The 18,691-nt window shown below is 40.4% G+C and overlaps 6 protein-coding genes across 25 annotated transcripts in view; 2 read left to right on the top strand and 4 right to left on the bottom strand.

The window, feature by feature from the left end:
• ABI3BP (ABI family member 3 binding protein) overlaps nt 1–1,683 on the bottom strand; it is a 302,331-nt gene extending 300,648 nt beyond the window's left edge. The window contains exon 1 of the mRNA XM_052664412.1: nt 1,648–1,683. The gene's annotated coding sequence lies outside the window, so the exon portion shown is untranslated. The remainder of the gene's footprint in view (nt 1–1,647) is intronic.
• SENP7 (SUMO specific peptidase 7) overlaps nt 1–11,896 on the bottom strand; it is a 45,529-nt gene extending 33,633 nt beyond the window's left edge. For 4 of the 20 annotated variants that reach the window (XM_052664794.1, XM_052664867.1, XM_052664760.1 and 1 more), the window contains exons 1-5: nt 9,155–9,260; nt 9,095–9,109; nt 8,100–8,146; nt 5,453–5,560; nt 3,465–3,559 (exon numbers count right to left, since the gene is read on the bottom strand). In XM_052664794.1, coding sequence (XP_052520754.1) covers nt 3,465–3,559; nt 5,453–5,560; nt 8,100–8,135 — 239 coding nt within the window. In that variant the 5' untranslated portion in view covers nt 8,136–8,146; nt 9,095–9,109; nt 9,155–9,260. Of the gene's footprint in view, nt 1–3,464; nt 3,560–5,452; nt 5,561–8,099; nt 8,147–8,708; nt 8,791–8,824; nt 8,966–9,094; nt 9,130–9,154; nt 9,261–11,651 lie in introns of those variants that run through there. The other 16 variants (XM_052664887.1, XM_052664877.1, XM_052664860.1 and 13 more) reach the window with 12 other exon arrangements.
• The window catches only part of RPL24 (ribosomal protein L24), a 304,494-nt gene that overhangs the window by 244,917 nt on the left and 40,886 nt on the right, over nt 1–18,691 (bottom strand). The window lies entirely within an intron of this gene.
• On the top strand, nt 10,770–13,656 carry LOC128072045 (putative protein FAM172B). The gene is made up of 2 exons (XM_052665453.1): nt 10,770–10,869; nt 12,067–13,656. Exons 1-2 carry the CDS (start codon nt 10,840–10,842, stop codon nt 13,111–13,113), a joined length of 1,077 nt encoding a protein of 358 aa, XP_052521413.1. The 5' UTR covers nt 10,770–10,839; the 3' UTR covers nt 13,114–13,656.
• Nucleotides 14,225–15,741, bottom strand: TXNL4B (thioredoxin like 4B). The gene is made up of 3 exons (XM_052665625.1): nt 15,525–15,741; nt 15,008–15,159; nt 14,225–14,587 (listed from the first exon to the last, which is right to left on the bottom strand). The coding sequence occupies exons 1-3, from the start codon at nt 15,654–15,656 to the stop codon at nt 14,422–14,424; spliced, it is 450 nt and encodes a 149-aa protein (XP_052521585.1). The 5' UTR covers nt 15,657–15,741; the 3' UTR covers nt 14,225–14,421.
• Nucleotides 15,867–18,480, top strand: TRMT10C (tRNA methyltransferase 10C, mitochondrial RNase P subunit). The gene is made up of 2 exons (XM_052665346.1): nt 15,867–15,991; nt 17,080–18,480. The coding sequence occupies exon 2, from the start codon at nt 17,111–17,113 to the stop codon at nt 18,353–18,355; it is 1,245 nt and encodes a 414-aa protein (XP_052521306.1). The 5' UTR covers nt 15,867–15,991; nt 17,080–17,110; the 3' UTR covers nt 18,356–18,480.

Here is an 18,691-nt window from a genome sequence, read left to right on the forward strand (position 1 = left end):
GAGTCACTAACAATGCCCAAGTAACACCTTAGAGGAAATACAATTCCTTAAATATTTAATATTAGCTCCCATCAATGAGGAAGACTTTAAAAAAAAAAAAAAAAAAGAACTAAGAGTTTGTTATTAAGACTTATTTCCTACTTTTCAACATAAATGAGAGTCCTCATTAGGAAGAAGAGAGAAACTTTTGCATTAGGAAAATTCTTCGCATGCTTGACCCTCACTATGAGGGGAGGTCATGGAGCAGGTATCACACTGAGTGCAATCACACAGCACGTGCTGGACAGCTAGGGTGCCAGGCCTAACTAGCACAGATTCATGAAAGGCAAGTTCTGCTAGACCGATCTCATTTCCTTTCATGAACAGGTGACTTATCCAGTGGATGAGGGAAAGGCTGCAGATATAGTCTACCTAGACTTCAGGAAAGCCTTTAACACTGTCTCTCACAGTATTCTCCCAGAGAAACTGGCAGCTCATGGCTTAAACAAGAGTCTACGTTAAAAAAAAAACAAAACACGTCTGGCCAGTGGTGGTGAATGGAGTTAAATCCAGCTAGCAACCAGTCACAAGTGCTATTCTCTAAGGGACAGTATTGGAGCTGGTTCTGTTTAATATCTTCATTGATGATGTGGGTGAAGGGACTGAGTACACCCCCACCAAGTTTACATACTACACCAAGTTGGAAGGAAGCACTGATCTGCTTGTAGGGAAGCCACACAGAAGGAACTGGAAAGACTGATGCCACTCATATGAACTCCAAAAAGACCAAGTGCCAGGTCCTACTCTTTGGTCACAGCATCCCCCCATACAACACTACAGGGTTGGGGCAGGAGAGTGGCTGGAAAGCTACACAGAAGGGAAGTATCAGAGGGCATGTACAGGAACTGTTAGGTCATGGTCTGAACCAATGATTGAGCACCTGGTGAAGGGGCATGGCCTGCCCTGGGAGCACAAGTGCAAGTAATTCACCTGTGCAACCTTAACTGTATTTAAGGGCTGGCAGCCAAAAGGGAAGCATCTCTACTTGGAGACTGCCTTATCTGAGAGTTTCCAGTGAGCCCAGATCCTTGGAAAAGGGTGAACTACTTCTTCTTTATTACTGGATTGTGACCACTACCTTTCTTGAATGATCTGAAGCCGGTTAAAAGCAACTGTACCTGCTGCCACATGTCTTTACAGGGTATCACTTGTCAGCCAGCTGAATGTGAGCCAGCAGCGTGACCACGTGGCCAAGAAGGCTAAGAGCATTCCAGCTCATATCAGAAATAGTGTAGCCAACAGAACCAGGAGGGTACACAGCACTGGTGAGGCTGCAGTTCAAGTACTGTGATCAGTTTTGGGCACCCCACTATAAAAAGACATTGAGGCCCTGAAGCACATCCAGAGAAGGGCAAAGTAGGTGAAGGATCTGGATCAAAACTCTTACAGGGAATGGCTAAGGAAAATGGGATTGCTTAGTCTGGAGGAGGCTCAGAGGAGACCTTACTACTCTCAACAGCTACCTGAAAGGAGATTGTGGTAAGGCAGGGGCCAACCTCATCTCCCACTGTATAATCAAAGAATATTAGGATGTTATAATCACAAAATAAACAAGAGAGTTAGGCAAAGCAGACTACGATAACAAAAGAGAATAAATAGAAGGCTTACCCCTATCCTGGGCTCACTCACAAAACACCAGCAGAGGTGATCTCCAGAAGAGATCCTTTCCCCACTGGTAGCCAGCTCTTCAATAGGTCTAGGACAGGTGGAGCCAGGCTCCACCCCTTCCTGCAGCACAGGAGAATTGCCTTCAGCTGTGCTCCTCTGGCTGACTCATGGCTCGCCTCAGGTGATCAGAGGTTCAGGCCGTGACTCAGCAGTTCCCATACATCCCACATAACTAGGGACAGGGCCAGAAGGAATGTCCTCAATTCAGGTTGGATATTTGTAACAGATCAATGAAAAACATTTTCTGAATTTGTGTAGTATGCTTGGTATGTCTCAAACACGTGCAAGACAAGGTCACTGCCATGACAACAAATCAAAGCTGTGAAACACAATCCTCTGAAGTAACAGGACAGTCCTGTTTTATAAAAAAAGAAAAAAAGCCTATTTTCCTGCAGGGAAGTTTTTACTACATATGTATGTATATATGTATAATGTCTGAGAGAAGCTCAGCTGGTTTTTCGTTCCTTTTTTTTTGTTGTCTGCTTTTTGCCTGTTGGAGACTTCAACCCCTGGACAAGCACTCCCACTCATTCTTACTCCATCACTGATGTCAAACATCAACCATTCATAGCAATCAAAACTCAGGAAACTGCAATTAATGCAGCTTTTAAGTTCTTGTACTTCAATGTGAGTCACTTCTTCTGCTGAAGTTACAGTGAAGCATCCTGAGGTAACAAAATAAGTTAAACAGCTACCTCTCTGAATAAACAGGAAAAATAAATTCAAGATTTACATCAAACACAGTTTTTGCCTGCAACATTTGAAGCATCCTGAATGTAAAGACAGGGCCAACTGATGATGCTTCATAGGTCACTAAACCCTGAAATGAGTGTTTCAAGCATTCACGGTCACTAAGCATTCTCATACTCTGGAAACTTCATTTCTAGCAGCCTCTATTGACAATAAATCAGTTATGATCTAGTTAAGTTCTAGTCAGAAAACAAGTCAGAGAGTGGGCATTATTTGCTTATGCTTGCCTTATCTGTGAAATAATGGTTGCTTAATTACCATGAATACAATTAATTTTACCATGAAGTCAATATACTTCCTAGCTTACATATATAAGCCTACATAGGCAATGAAGTTTTAAAGTTTCTTGGGTAAACAGTTATCTAGCTGATGCTTCACAGAAGGTAGTTTTAAATAATCTGAAAGAAATCAACACATTTGTTTTTGGCAACAGAGCATTAAGCAGCAGCACATTCAGCAGTTCTTTATTCATTTAGATGTCTTGAACACCTAAAAACAGAGGTGAGATTCCTCTAATTTTGGTTGGGATTTTTTTGTTGTTTTGTTTTTAATAGCAGCCTTTCCCTACTTATCATTATACCTGTTGGGTTTTTGTTTGTTTGTTTTAGCAGTTGATGAAGTCTCCTTAATGAATATGGACTGCAGAGCAGAGAATGACATTCCAAAGACAGTCTGGAAACCTTAAATAACTAAAATACCTAGGGCTAAAATGATAGTTTACAAAGAGTAACAAGCACCTTTCAAGATTCCATGAAATAATTTCTCTAGTCAACATTGCATTTTCATTCTGATTTTGCAGCCTTGTATTTAAGCAGACAAAAAAAAAACATGGTTGTTTCATAATTCAGCATCAATAAATCACTGAAACACAAGTGTCTGAAGATCTGTCAAAACCTTAAAAACCATTTCACATGACCCAATTAACTACAGACCAAAGCTACCCATATTCAATAAAGGTTATTAATTGCAGAACATACAAACAGAATAATTTTGAGATGACTTCATACCCAATTGATTCTTCATCATTAGAGCTGCATCTATCACAGTCCCTTTGCCTTCTTCCTTTTGTAGAAGTCTCTCTGTTGCTGGCACTTAATCGCCACTGAAATAAAACAAACAAAAGTGGAACACTCCAACACACTTCAGTGTCACACTGGACATTACATAAGAAAAATGGAACGAGGCCAGGCGTTGGAACAGTGCAATTGATCAGATGGAGCAGAGACACAAAGAATACGCACAATAATTTTGTAACATATGAGTTTGTTTACTATAAAGCATCTGTGTACTACTGGGCTTATCTTGCTTCATTTTTTGTCCAAAATAATACAGTACAATTCAATTACTTTTGTATTTAAGCTATCACTGTTCCAAATGAATACTTAATAGTAGGTCTGCTCCAGATAACAACAGTTATGTTAGATATCTTCTTATTTAACTCCATGAATTTAATCAAACAATATTCCATTTAAAAAAAAATGCACAATTCTGAGAAACAACAGGAATCTTAAGGCTTCACGCTGGCATAGTATGGCAAAACTCACAAAAACAGTGATTCCTTTTTCCCTCTCTCAGTAATCTTACCTTATAGAATGCAATTATATTTTTCCATTTAAATAAACAAAAGCCCCACCAAAACACACAGCTGTTTCTGCAATTCCAAAAATCTATCTCCTGTCACTACCTTCTACTCTCACCTCACATTAAAACCAAACTGAGGCTTGAAAATGATGCCAGTCAGTCTGAAATCACATAAAAATATCTACAATGCTGCGTAAGCATGCTGTGAAAGGCCATCTGAAAGATTCATGTCCACACCCTAAGAATTATCTCTTTTGCAATAAAGTATGAAGACCAGGCAGCATTTCAAAAGGCCTCAACTGCATGGAAAAGTCTGTTATATATAGACAGGTAAGAAAAACACGAAATGGAAAGTAAGACAAGAAGTAAGAAGTAATTCTTCAATACATCTAGTCCAATCATTGCTTTTACAGAGGCAGAGAGAAAGACAGAGTTATACACACATTACCTGGCTCAGCAAAAGAGGCTGCTGCTTGTGACTGAAGGTTACATTGCTTCCTGCTTCAAAGCAGGAATGCAACTGGATGTTCTACTTGGTTTATTAGTATAAAACATAATACAGCAAGTCTATATTGCAGAGCAATCACATGTCCAGGCCTACCATAAGAAATGGGTCACACTGTCAGCACTCTTGTAAGTCAAAAGAATCCCTAATTTCCCTCACTAGCCTTCTCTGTACTGGAGCCTGTTTGACCAGTCCTACGGTTCTGAAAGCAACAAAACTGGCAATAAACTTAAAGCTGCACTAAAGCAGTAAAATACATTTCCAAGATTTGGCATTTTAAAAATATTTAGCATACAAGTCTGTTGGAAATTCCCTACACAATTGCTTCTATACATGACTAAAATGATCAAGATGATCATTTATGCTAATGCAGTTTAAGAACATGTATAGTTTTATTTTTACTACTAAAATGAGTTATTCTGTTATTATTATTCCATGAAGCCATGCTGTATTTCACCTATTCCAAAATAATGACCAAAATCCAATGTAAAAGTTACTTCCATAGCATTGTGAGAACAACCTGGATAAGCAATCTGAATATTACCTCCAAATCCAGAAATCAAAAAGCAATGAACTAAAGAAAAATTGCACATAAACACACTTGCCTTTAAACTCTTGAGTTAAAAGTTAACTTCAGGACCTGAGATTACTAAGGAAACCTGTTGAACTACATCTGAGAACCAACTCTGCTTTTTAATGATTTAGGTTGGTGATACAGTACAGATTTCCCTTTCTGTAGCTCCAATACTTGCAGACACGTTTCAGATCTACACGCTTGACCTTCCCAGGAAACATGGGTCAGGTACTGATCACATAGGTACAAGGCAGCACTTGGTACTTAAAAGAGCAGAACAAAAAAACCCACACAACTCTCCTATGCACTTTACACTGCAGAGAACTTCTCTTTACCTCTCTTAAAGGGTAGTCCCAATGCTGAGAGCCTGGGAGCCTTGCCAAAGGGGACTGAACTTGAACATCCTCTGACTTGTTGTTTGGTTTCTTCTTTGGTATACGAAACTGAAAATAGAGGATGTTACATGATAAAACTAAATTACCCACTGGTGCTAGGAGCTGACATACTGCCAGATACAAAGTTTTTATAATCATCAGGTAAAATAAAGTCACAAACAAAGCACTGACCTGTTACTTTAACTTAGAAGTATTCTCATTGATGTTTCATCATAAATCGCTGTCATTCTATCAGGAGCTGGTTTTAACAGATGAACACCAAGAAAAAAAACTAATCTTATTTCATTAATTTCACAACAACCTCAAACACGTGCCCAAAAGGTGAGACCAAAACCAATCCAATGTTACTCCATTTTCTTGGTTCCCTCTAACTTGCTAATGCTCTAATTTAATCTTCGCATCACAGCTTGAAGAGTGATCAAGAGAAAACAAGACAGCTGAATTACATGTTTGCTCTCAGAAAATAAATAAAGAACATCATTTATCCTGTCATAGTACTAATGTTTTAATATGATTATTTAGCAATAGCATTCTCCAATGTCCTCAAAACACTATTATCTGTTGTCATTACCAACCTTATCAAAATTAAGTATTGAAAATAAAGAATCATACAGTTGTTTGAGTTGGAAATGAACTTTGAAGGTCATCTAGTCCAACAGCCCTGCAATGAACAGGGACATGTACAGCTAGATCAGGTTGCTTAGAGCCCTTCCATCCTGACCTTCAATGTCTCTAGGGATGGGGCATTCACTGCCACTCTGGGCCATTAGTAATTCTCAGCAATTTGCCAATAGAAGAAATAATAATAAGAGAGGTGAGTAAATCTCAAGTTGATTAAACACATTAAACAAACTCAACTAAACATAGAAATGGAAACCTAGACACTTCTCCTGGCACCTTGATGTGCAAAATTACAGGCTGCAAACAGGACTAGATTCAAACACATTAGATATGGAATGTAGTGCTAATCTTTCAGTTAATTAAATACATTAGCCCCTCCCCCCCAAAAAAAGCAAAAGCTACTCCACATGACAGCTACTGCAAAGTGCATTGTGAACTTTATTTGCAAGCTATCTGACATCCTACTTTGCAAGATGAAATTACAAGTCAGTATTCTAGAAAAGTGTGAGGCCAGCAACTTCGTTAACACAGAAGCTTCATTCATTAGCTCTGTATGCAGTCCTTCAGATCATAACTGAAGCATACTGCATTGCCAATGAGATAATTCTTCCATTTTTCCACTTAAATCATAATTACTCTTATCCTTCTCTATCCTTTGAATTATTGTTTTAATTATCAGATCTGAATTTCTGTACAGTACCTCAAGCTCCTTTTGATATTCAAACAATAGTGCCAAATACAATATCACATTATAGAATCACAAGGTTGGAAAGGACCTACAAGATCATCTAATCATAAAGGTAATAATATAGGCACACATATGCTTTTAATAGAATGCTTTTAATAGAAGTATGTCCCATTTTTGATTAAGAAATTCTGCAATAAGAGGTATTTTGTTGTATGGAAAAATGGCTTATAAACTTTAATATGTCAGGATGTTTTTTTTTTTCAAATCCATGCATTAATGGTGAGGTATCAATTTCTTTAAAAAAAAAAAACAACATAGAATCCATCAGGAAGGAAAGCAGCAGGCTATAAGATTCCTGACAGCACAGAACTGTATAAAATTTGCGTTTTGAGTAACAGAGCTTCAGACAACTTCTGTAATAATGTAACATTGAGAAAAAGATAAGGTCAGACAGAACAGAAACAGATGACCCGACAGGGGGACAAAAAGCATAAGATATATTCATCAGCAAGATTTCCACGTCAGTGCACCACATCCTCAAAACGTTTGTACTCATTAAGATGTCAGTTAGGAATAGCTGCAATTAACATACAGGACAAACACAGAGTAAAGAGGTAACCAAACAGAAGTCTGAATTTACATTAAGTGCAATGTATGCAAGCTGCTTCAGCTTTCCCTTAACAGAAAGCAAATGAATCAGCACATATATGCACTTTGTAGATTCCTCATCTAAATCAGTAGCATTTATCTGCTACACTCACAGAAGCAGAAGTCAGAGAACGCATATAAACAATGTGCTGGAAACATTTTATTTCTAGAACACCACACAGACCTTACCTGGATCAAACCAGCTGCTGTGCCTACAGTTTGTTTTCGCTTGTACTTCCATTGCTAGAAACTACAACTAACATGGATATTTTAAGAAAACGAACACTAGCATATGGATTCTTACACACTTCTCAGTAGATAACCAAAGATTAATCAGTTACACAGCTCATCCACCTGAGTATTATTATTATTATTTAAGAATTGCTTAAGTCTTAATACGGCCTTGAAAAGTATTCAGTTTATGCTAAGCATTAACCCTACATTGTATTAACATGTTCAGCAGAATACATTGCAACTGACTGCTGCTAGCTTAAGCTAGTTCTCAAGAAAGCTGTTCCAACAATGTGAAAACAGGACCCCTGGAGAGTGACTGGTTACATAAGTACAGCCACAGCATCTCAGGACACCCACATCCTGAAAGCTACCTGTTATAAATTGTAAAAGACTTACACTGACATGACTTGAAGGTGATGGTCTTCTTTCCATGACTTTTTCCACTAGAAAAGAAAAACATATAATTATATTCATACACATACAAAAAATAAGCTTAGCAATTTACATTTCATTTATTTGGAAGTAATTAAGATTGCAGCAGTAGGCAGCAAGCAAAAAAACAAGCAAAAAACACCCTTTTTCAGACAGTTAGCACAACATAAGTTCATGAGTAGCCACAATGCAAGAGATATGCTTCAGCAGGGCTCTGCATTATCAGTGTGTGCGTATGGACTCGTTAACAAAGTTTCCACCAGAACTTGTCTCGAAGGAAGGTATTTACCCTGAAGCATGTATAGAATTATGTTTCCTGCTCACTAGAGCATAAGCAGGTCTTTGATCATAAAAAGTGCCACAGAAAGATATTTGTAACACTGGAACACTTGTAATAATAAAGTAATACAATTCGATCTGTTAACAGATAACCTTCTTCATCACTGGAAGAACAGAGCTTCAGAACCACAAGTGTTCCAAGCCATTTCTTCTGTTTACACATACTCTACATGAGACACAGAGAGGTCATAAGCTCTTCAAACCTCACAACCTAACTCAGGAAGCCTAGCTCACCATTTAAGCCTGAATAGTTTTGTTTCCGTCAGCAATTTTTCAGCCCTAAGTTGGACAAGAGCAGTATGTGTAGGCTACATAAGAGGGCCCGGCCATCGCCAAACCCAACGCCATACCCACAACTCCCGGCCGGCCGGCCTCCTGTGGGGCTGAAGAACGGCCACTCACAAAGAGCGAGTGGCCGCTCCGCCGTCCTCCCTGGCGGTTTCGCGAACACTGAACTAGGAGGTGACGCAGACACCCACCCACCGGGGCTGCAGCTCGCTGCCGGGTTCCGTTATATACCGCCTCTGAACCCCCCTCACCCCTTAGCGGTTAAAGGGTTCCCGGAGCCCCGCCTACAGAGCAGCACCAAGCGCACGCTGCAGCCCCTCCCCAGCACCAACCGCTGTGCCGCCACCGTTGTTGTTGTTGTTGTTGTTGTTGTTGTTGTTGTTGTTGTTGTTGTTGTTGTTGTTGTTATTGCTGTCGCCGCTACTGCCGTTCGCTAAGGCCCCGCCACCGCCCCCTGCGCAACTCCGCCGGTTACTTCCGGGTAGAGCCCCGCCCGAGCCGGGGGAACCGGCCCCGCCTGCTCAACAACGGCTGCCCCAGCGCCGACCCCGCAGGCGGCCCCTCGCAGGCCTGCCCGCCTGCAGCAAGGCTTCGCCATTGGGAGCTGTGGCGGCACTCGGCTTTAACTTTCTCCCACAGCCCGACCGGGACCTAGAGGGCAAAGCCGGTGTGACTCTTAGTGGCGGCCAGCTTGCGTGTGGCGAATTGATGAGCCACACGAACAGCGGGGCTGTCGAGGAAGCTAGTGCTAAAGGAGGGGAAATTGTGATCTCTGAGGGAACGCTATGGAAAACGGCTTGTTGCTGTTTGGTTGTTTTCCAGTAATTTCTAACCAAACGAAGTTTATATTGCTCCTCGTTGACCCCATTTTACTGCTGAGACTTTCACCTCCATTTCAGTCAGAATCCTGAAGGGGGATTCATAGTTGAATTACAACTCAATTTGCACTGCCCTACCCTCATGTATCACATATATACTGCCAGAACTTCCACAGCCCATATCATACCACATCTTAGAATGTCCTGGGTTGAAAAGGATCACAATGATCATCTGGTTTCAACCCCCCTGCTATGTGCCACCAGCAGCCCAGGCTGCCCAGAGCCACATCCAGCCTGGCCTTGAATGCCTCCAGGGATGGGGCATCCACAGCCTCCTTGGGCAACCTGTTCAGTGCGTCACCACCCTCTGAGTGAAAAACTTCCTTCTAATATCTAACCTAAACCTCCCTTGTCTCAGTTTAAGACCATTCCCTCTTGTCCTATCACTACCTACCTTCATAAATAACCATTCCACTTACTGTTTATATGCTGCATTCAAGTACTGGAAGGCCACAATGAGGTCTTCCCAGGGCTTTCTCCGAGCTAAACAAGCTCAGTTCCCTCAACCTTTCCTCATAGGAGAAGTTCTTCAGCACTTTGATCATCTTAGTGGCCCTTCTCTGGTCCCTCTATAAGAGCTTCATATCCTTGTGCTGGGGACCGTAGGCCAGGATGCAGTACTGCAGATGGTGCCTCACAAGAGCCAAGTAGAGGGGGGGCAATCACCTCCCTCTCCCTGCTGGCCACACCTTTGTGCTGAAATCTAAAAACTTCTGCAGCTGAGTAGGCTGGCTCCAGCTCAGCATGCAGTGGAGTAACAAGCTCAGCTGATGCAATGGTTTCCAGCTGGTGGCCTTGGAAATCCTTTCATATAAAGACAAAGATCTTTTTCTTCTTCTTCTTAAGGTGGCTTTAGAACTGTAAGTTTGATGTGTGGTTTTCTGAAGTAATACCAAGTGTTTTCTCTACTTATTAACATAATACTTTTATATCAAGTAGTAGAAAGCTCTGCAAAGCTTGTTTTAATAATTGTCACATGTAAAAGAAATTTCTGTTCAGGTGTAAAATACAAACACAAGATGTTAGATTGGAACTACCTGAAACTAAAGATGACCTTAGCTGGCAGCAAATGATAGATTTTATAGATGTATTTAAGACTAATATACATAAAGTAATGGAACCTGAACTAATGTGGAACTTATTTTCTTTGCACAGAGAAGTTGCCTACGGTCCCAGAGTCAGAAAGATTTTCATCAGTGATGATGGCAGACTTTACAGGAGAACATACGGTAGGTAATGTTGGGTCTTCCTGGAATAAACTGTTAAATGGCAAATCTCCTGAAGAGTAATGCTTATGTGATTTATGCTTCAGTGATGTTTATAATATGGTAAGTGTTGTGCAAATGTTAACTAAGTTTACAGGTGAAATATGTTAAAATCACGCAATCACCAAGATTGGAAAAGATGATCATCCATTCAGACCATCCATCTACCACAAATATTCACAGTTACACCACGTCCCTTAGTACCGCATGTGTTTCTTGAACACCTCTAGGGCCAGTGACTCAACTATCACCCTGAGCAGCCCATTCCTTATCTTTCAATATGAGCAGAAAAAAAGTAAGGGAAGGAAGGGGAAAGGGTGTGTTTGTTATGTCTGTTTCTCCCCAACAGTATTTATTTATTTATTTTTTTAAATCAAAACAATGGTTGTAAAGTCAGCTAGAATACACACCCTTGAATACTGTTTGTATATAGAAATGTAGCACAAGCAGTTGAAACTGATTTAGGATATACACTTACAAAAAAGAAAGAAATATATTATGCAACTGTTTCAAAAATAATGACTGCTGATTTTTAATCCTACACATGGCATTGCAGGTATAAAATCTGTCCTCCAAGCTAGTTTATGCTCTGAAGTGCTGTTCATTAGTACTTCTTGCTACTACTAGTTGGTACTAACTTGCTAATCATAATGTGCTGGAAAACTGCAGCCTCATTTTTTTAGGGATGAGAAGAAAGAGACAGAATTGTTGGATAGCATGATAGTCTGTGAGGAAACTGCACTTACCTTTTCCTGTTTGTTGTAGGATACTTTCTCTGCACTTTACTCAAAGGGAAAATGGGCATGCTGTTCCTAGCATAATTGTTGTCAACTGATCGCACAATTTGAAAAATCATATGATGGTCTCCATTTTCAGCTGTAGTAACCTTGTGGGGAAAATTGAGGCATGGACTCCTTTCTCCTTATTCTCAGATCACACTAATTAATTCTGTCATTTATTCTATCATTTCCACATTGCAAGTGCTTACAAAGGAAGGGTTTGTATCAGTGTACTGCTGTTGCAAAAGGAATCTGGCTTTTGAGCAGTGTGTGTTTGCTTTGTGTGTTACCACATGTTAATATTGATTACACTACAGCATGCTTTATGTAACTGTTGTATGGTGGTCTATTATTACATCAACATAATTTTCTTAATTTGCAGTGGTTACAAACAGGACATGAACTAAGCTTGAGGACACTAGTAGAGGGTTCAGATTATCAAGAGGAACTGAAGTATGATTTTAATGAAAAAGGGGAACTGAGGCATCTGGATACGAATGAGTCCTTTGTTTTCAATTACTACAAAAACACCTATGAGAAGAATCATAAACGCTATCAAGTTTTAGGACGTATGATTACCCAGTATGTTTATGAGCTCCTGGAAAGAGTCTGTGCACTGCAAAAAGTTTATATTCCTTCTGACGCTACAGAGGATGAACCAAGAAGTTTCTTTTTTATGAGTGAGAAAGCACTAACAAGTTCTTCTAGCATAATTGTCCTTCTTCAGGACCGTGGAGTTTTTCGTGCTGGCCAGTGGGGACACAAGACAATCATCAGTGAGGGGCTGTACCATGGAACACAAATACCGTTCATCAAAATGGCCCTTCAAAGCCACGGGGGAGTGATTGTACTGAATCCCAATGACAATCTCATTGACTTGAAGACTGAAAGGGAGAAGCTAAGCTATGCTACCAGAGAAGAATCACTGACTTCTATGCATTCCTGCCAGTGGATCACCAAGCGATGCAGCAGTAGCCCTGAGGAGCATACCATATATGTATGGGATCATTTCATTTCTAAAAGCGCAGCCAAGAATGTGGCTTTCATTGCACATGGCTATGGTGGTTTGGTGTTCATTGATCTGCTCGTGCAGAGAAAATGGGAAGTGATGAATAAAGTGTTTTCTGTGGCATTCATCGATTCCATGCACAATATACAGCATCAGGCTAGAGATGACCTGCAGATACAATGGTGGATACAGAAACACTGCCGTGAATGGGTATCAAACAATAAGCCTTTAGGTAAAGCTGTAGGCTCCCTTGTCAAAGTGAATTGTCCAACTGTCTCTGCTGGAACTGAAAAGTATAGCTTAGCACCTTCCTACTGCTTGCGTTCCATCTTTAAGTACCTGAACAGCACCCTGAAAGCCAAGACCACCACGGCCTTTACACGTTCACCTATTGCAACTCGAAGCAGCAAAAGTTGGTAAATCAAGGTACACTGACTTGGGTTTTGATAGTAATCTCTTTTTTCCATAACCATCCCTACAACTAAGATCGTTCACTATGGAGAGACTTACAGTTTTAAGTTTGAAGACACTTGTATTTTTGTGTTGCTCAAAAATGAAGTTAACCGTGAGGAAAAAAATGCCTTCTTGAAAGCTTTAGGTCATATCCCTTCAGCTAGCTGTGACATTTAAAGCTGCACAAAATAAAGATGTTAACATATATCAACACTTGTCTGTACAATCTTTTAAATTGTACTTTGTATGGTGACAGCTTTGTAGTTGGACTAAATGATCAACAAAACTCTAATTTCTTAAGTGCATAAAAGGACAATTCTGGAATACACAAAGTATGCAAATGTGCAATTTTAAATCCAACTATATCAGTGAGGCTACACAGAGTGACTTGCTGGGGTTATAAAATGTTAGCAACCTACAGTTATCGAACTGATACAAGAGAATGATGTAGCTGTTTCCTCTCAGCTGTTTTATCTTTTATAGAAGTGGGAAACAGTTTAAGTGTCCACATGAAAGGCTTGCAAATTACTAAAGGAAAAAGCCAAATAGTTTTTAAAGAATATGTAAAAGAAAAAGCTATTCTGAATTTCCAGTTTAATTGTGTGGGAATTAAAAGCACCCCATGTCTGTAAAAGAGCTCTGAAGGCTGATGGTGCCTTGCCCTACATCTTCAGATCCCATCTTATTAAGAAAAAAATAATTGCTGAACAGTAAGATTGGGAACAAAAAACAGTGTCAAATTCCCTTTATTGTTATTATTATGTTCATCTGTTTCTGATTTTAGTAATTTCTGATGTTGTCTGAAAAAGCTTTCATACCGTTACGTAGTAATGGGTAGAAATATAAAATTCCATTGGAAAGGCACAGAGAAGTAAGTACTTTCAGTAACAACTGCAGCTTTTTAAATACAGCTTGGCTAATATCATATTTGAATGAAAGTAGTATTGAATTAATAGAGTACACTACTGTTTAGTTCACTTATGAACATTGTGCTGACGCCATCATTATGCATACAAGCAGCATATCTGTTCTACAGCTGCTGGTCAGCATGACACTCAAGTACAGTCACTTACATGAATTGTAGATGTTAACAAGTAGCTTTATTTGTGACAGAAGTACTAAGTGACAGAATGTCTGTCTTCAGAAAGAGACCAATATGATCCTTCACCATAAACGCTCAAAGTGTCCCATGGTGTCAGCAGTGGATAAAAATGCTGAGGAAAAACATATCTAGAATATCTGCCATTCCCATAACTCTTTAACTCAGGTCAGCCACTAAATTCCTTGGTAAAGAAGGTCATATTTAGGAATATTGCTGGGATCGATAGGACTTCTCACAATAAGCTTTCCGCGCATGGCACCACGGTAAATCACTTCAATCAGATCTATGAAGTCTTGCTTTGTTTTGAAGCTTCCTACAAATTTGGTGTGATCTGGAGACCTAAAGATAAGCATAGAATAAAAGTAGTATTGAAACATTCAAAACAAAAACATAGACAAGAAAAGTTGTATAATGAAATTAAAGATTTTGACTTGTTGATTCTGAAAGAACCACATCAACCAAGTCAGGAATATACTATGACCTGATATCCGAAGTCCAAGAAGGTGCAGTGTTGTGTCTAAGGTTTTAATCATGCCCTGTTTTGCAGAGTCCAGCATTATTTCACAGCTGATACCTACTTACAATGTCAGAGTGTTTCAAACTACTTTTTAATGCTACGTACTTCCACCTTCTCACATATCAGTGCAGATTCTATCAACAGCAATACAGTTTTCAAGCATTACCTGTTGTAGACAAGGTAACACAGAGACTGTTAAATTACTATAAATGTAACAGACAATGTCAGGTGAGATGACATACCCATAATCAACCTTCATGTGCTGTCCATTGAAGAAAAATACGGTGGATGGAATATAGCTGATGTCAAAATACTGGGTGTACACAGGAACCTTGTTCACATCCACCAGGTAGATGACTGCCATCTTACTTAGGTCATGAGCTGTCTTGGCAAGCTGACAAGAATGAGGCAGACAGGGAGAAAATGGATTGAGGCAGAAGTGGAAATAAAGGCATCAAGCTTTATGAAGCCCATCTCCATTAGATCCTATCAGTTTAAGCAGGGCTGGAATGTCCCATCTACCTCTAGCACTTTATACACGCATGCATGCTAAAGTGTCAAACTGTCGAGGGTATGAATTCGTGTTACTTTTAAGTGTCAGCTGCAAACACTACCACCATCTTTATCAGGCACCCTATCACCCAAACACAACCTATGGCACTGTCCTGTGAACAACAGGTATATCTGGAGTCTTCATTTATATTGAGGAAAAAAAAAAAAAAAAAAAAAAAGGAAAAAGATAAAAAAAAGACCTCTTACAATATCATCGAGCTGCAGACAGACAGCATCGTTATCTCTTCCGAACCGGAGGACCAAAACCTTCTCTGCCACGCTCTTTATGGCCTGATCCACCTCCTTCTTAGAGCTCAGCTTGGGCAGCAGGAAACTCATCCTGACAGCGCGCAGCCTCTACCGACCCCCCCTCTCCTGATGATCACAGAAAGAAAAAAAAAAAAAAGATGAAAGATGACAAAATGAATGCCGGGAGCCCAAACGCGCGGATATACAGCCCTGGGGCTCCGACCGTTGCAACGGGCAGGTGATCGCCGGAACGACTGTTCAGAACCCACAGAACGCAGAGACCGGCCAGCAGGCCCGGGCAAGAAAGCGAACGGACTGACTCCTCCCCGCGCACGCGCGGAGCGGCGCTCCCGCCTTCCCGACGCGCAGGAGATGGCGGCCAGGATCGGAGTGGCGTGCGGGAACTGTTAGCCGCGCTCGCCCAGGTATGTACTCTCCTTTAGTAGGGTTGATCATTAGCATTCCTCCTCTCCCCAGCAGTTGGCCTTAAGATCAGTTTGGGTTTGGTTCATAGTGCAGCCTCAGAAATCATAGAATTGTTAAGGTTGGAAAAGACCGCTGAGATCATCTTAGTCGAACCATCAGTCCATGACTACCATGCGCCCACTGTATTCCTCAGTGCCACATCCACACGGCTTTTGAAATCCTCCAGGGACAGTGACTCCACCGCCTCCCTGGGCAGCCTGTGTCAATGCCTCATCACTACTGAGAGGAAACTTTTCCTAATATCCAACCTGAACCTCCCCTGGTGCAACTTGAGGCCTTTCCCTTTTATCCTATCCCTGTCACACGGGAGAAGAGGCCAACCCCCACCTCACTACAGCCTCCTTCCAGGTAGCCGTAGGAGGCAGTAAGGTCTGCAATCACAGTTCCATCAGCTGTTCCTCATAACGTTTGTGCTTCAGACCCTTCAGCAGATTCATTGCCTCTCTTTGGACACTCTCCATAGCCTCAATATCTTTCTTACAGTGAAGGGCCGAGTGTTTGTGCTGCTAAGGGAGCCAGGAATAAGGACCTCAAGATATATAAGCGTTCCTTCCTTGGCAGTACTGTTGGCTTTGCAAAACTATAGCAGTGGTAGTTGTAGGAGCTCAGCGTCCTATTATATGGAAGCATATAGAAGAATTAAAACAGGTACTAAAATAAAAAAGAAATTAGGTAGGTGTCTGGATGTAGTTTTAAGTTATTTTCAGTCTCCATGCAGCATTCTGCTTGCTTCTGTTGCAAAGGTCATATTTGTCAAATGGTAGATGAAAATGGACACTACTGAGAGACTGACTGCATTTTGAATTGCATTAGGTACAGCTGTTTTAAGCAGTAGAGCTAAACACACCTGTTCATAACAGTGCCATATACGTTGTTTTTAAGTACAGTAGAAAAGCAATAGTGGAAGCAGGAATTCCTGGTATTCCTCAGGAAGTAACTTGCTGTCTGTCCGCAGTAATAAGGATGAACATTTATGTTTTCTTCATGACTTCTGAGAAGTTTTTCCCCCTCTTGTGCTTTTTTGCAGATAATTGTTTGAACACAGCACATGTTCAAGTATGCGGGCTGCTAATATGCTTCTGAAAAAAATTGTAAGATGCTCTGCCTTCTCATTTTCAATACAGCATGGGATGAAACGAGATTTGTTTCCACTGAGTAGAACTCTGATTCTCTCACCTTGCCTGAAAGAGGACAATTCACGCAGTTCCTCAGAAAAAGTAGATTTAGATGCGTGGAAGAAAGTAATGAAGTCTGGGTTGCAGGATGTCAGTGAGACAGTCTCTGAGCCTAAGGAGATCTCTGCTTTGGCTGCGGCACGTGAGACTTTGGAGTTGTGGAGGCTAGTTGGTAGAGCAGTTCCTGAAAAAATCAGTGAAGAACAGCTAAAAGCTTTTATAGAATGTCCTTCCAAATCAGCCCAAAAGAAGTATTTAAAATTTTTGCATCTTAAAGAACTGTACAAGAAAAGTAACAAAAGAAAGATGGATGAAAAAAGGGAAAGGAGGCTGGAAACACAAGAGGGAGCTTCAGAAACTGAAGAGCCCAAGAAGAATCCATTTGTTTGTTTGTGGAGCAGCTCTATGGATAAAGCATACAACTGGAGAGTTGCTCAGTCCATGATCTTTGGCCAGCCTCTAGTGTTTGATATGTCTTATGAAAAGTACATGTCTGTCAGGGAAGTAGCAAATACAGTGAGACAAATAGTATTAAGTGAAGGTTGTAATCGAAGATCTGTGGATCCATTCCACATTCACTTCTGTAATTTCAAAGATGATAGTCTGTATCATAAGGAATTTATCAAATATTATAGAGGAGCGTGGGACAAACTGCTTATCACAGTGACAGACCAGTGCTACACAAACATCTTTCCGAAGGATAAGCTTGTCTATCTGACTGCTGATTCTCCCAAAGTAATGAAAACTTTTGATCATAACAAAATCTACATTGTCGGGTCTATAGTTGACAAGAGTATAAAAACAGGAGTTTCTTTAGCACAGGCAAAACGACTGGGGCTAGAGACTGCAGCCCTTCCATTGGAGAAATACTTGCTGTGGAATTCTGGTGCTAAAAATCTCACGCTGGATCAGATGATGCATATTTTATTAACCTTGAAAGATACTGGAGATTGGAAGAAGGCTCTGGAATTTGTTCCCAAAAGAAAGTACTGTGGCTTTGTAAACAAGCCTATGCATGAACTGAAAAAAACCTTAAACTTGATCAACATGCTTAAACTTGGGAAGAGACCAGAAGAATTACAAAAGCGATTTGCAAACAACTACCCCAAGAGGCTAACACAAAAATAGAGTGATGGAGAAGAAAATAATTTCACAGCAAGCTATAACCCTAAATGTGCCAGTTTCTTGAGACTTCTGGGACTGTATTCTGTAATTACTGTTTGTCACTAAAATTTATTGGACTAGTTCAAAAAGACTTTTGTTAGAGCATTTCTGTTTTTAATGACTGTGTTATTGGGCCTGTTTGAATTTACTTGCGCGCTTCTGAAATTATGCAATAGAAATTAGATTGCACCGTGTATGAATCTGTTCACTAGAGTCATAATGGCTAAGGGTGATTCTTACAAAATATGAAGTTTGTTCTCCAAGGAATACCTGAGTGCTGTGGGTTTGCAAATCCACAGC

Source organism: Tympanuchus pallidicinctus, unplaced genomic scaffold (genome assembly GCF_026119805.1).
Source record: "Tympanuchus pallidicinctus isolate F22 unplaced genomic scaffold, pur_lepc_1.0 scaffold10, whole genome shotgun sequence".
Lineage (NCBI taxonomy): Eukaryota > Metazoa > Chordata > Aves > Galliformes > Phasianidae > Tympanuchus > Tympanuchus pallidicinctus.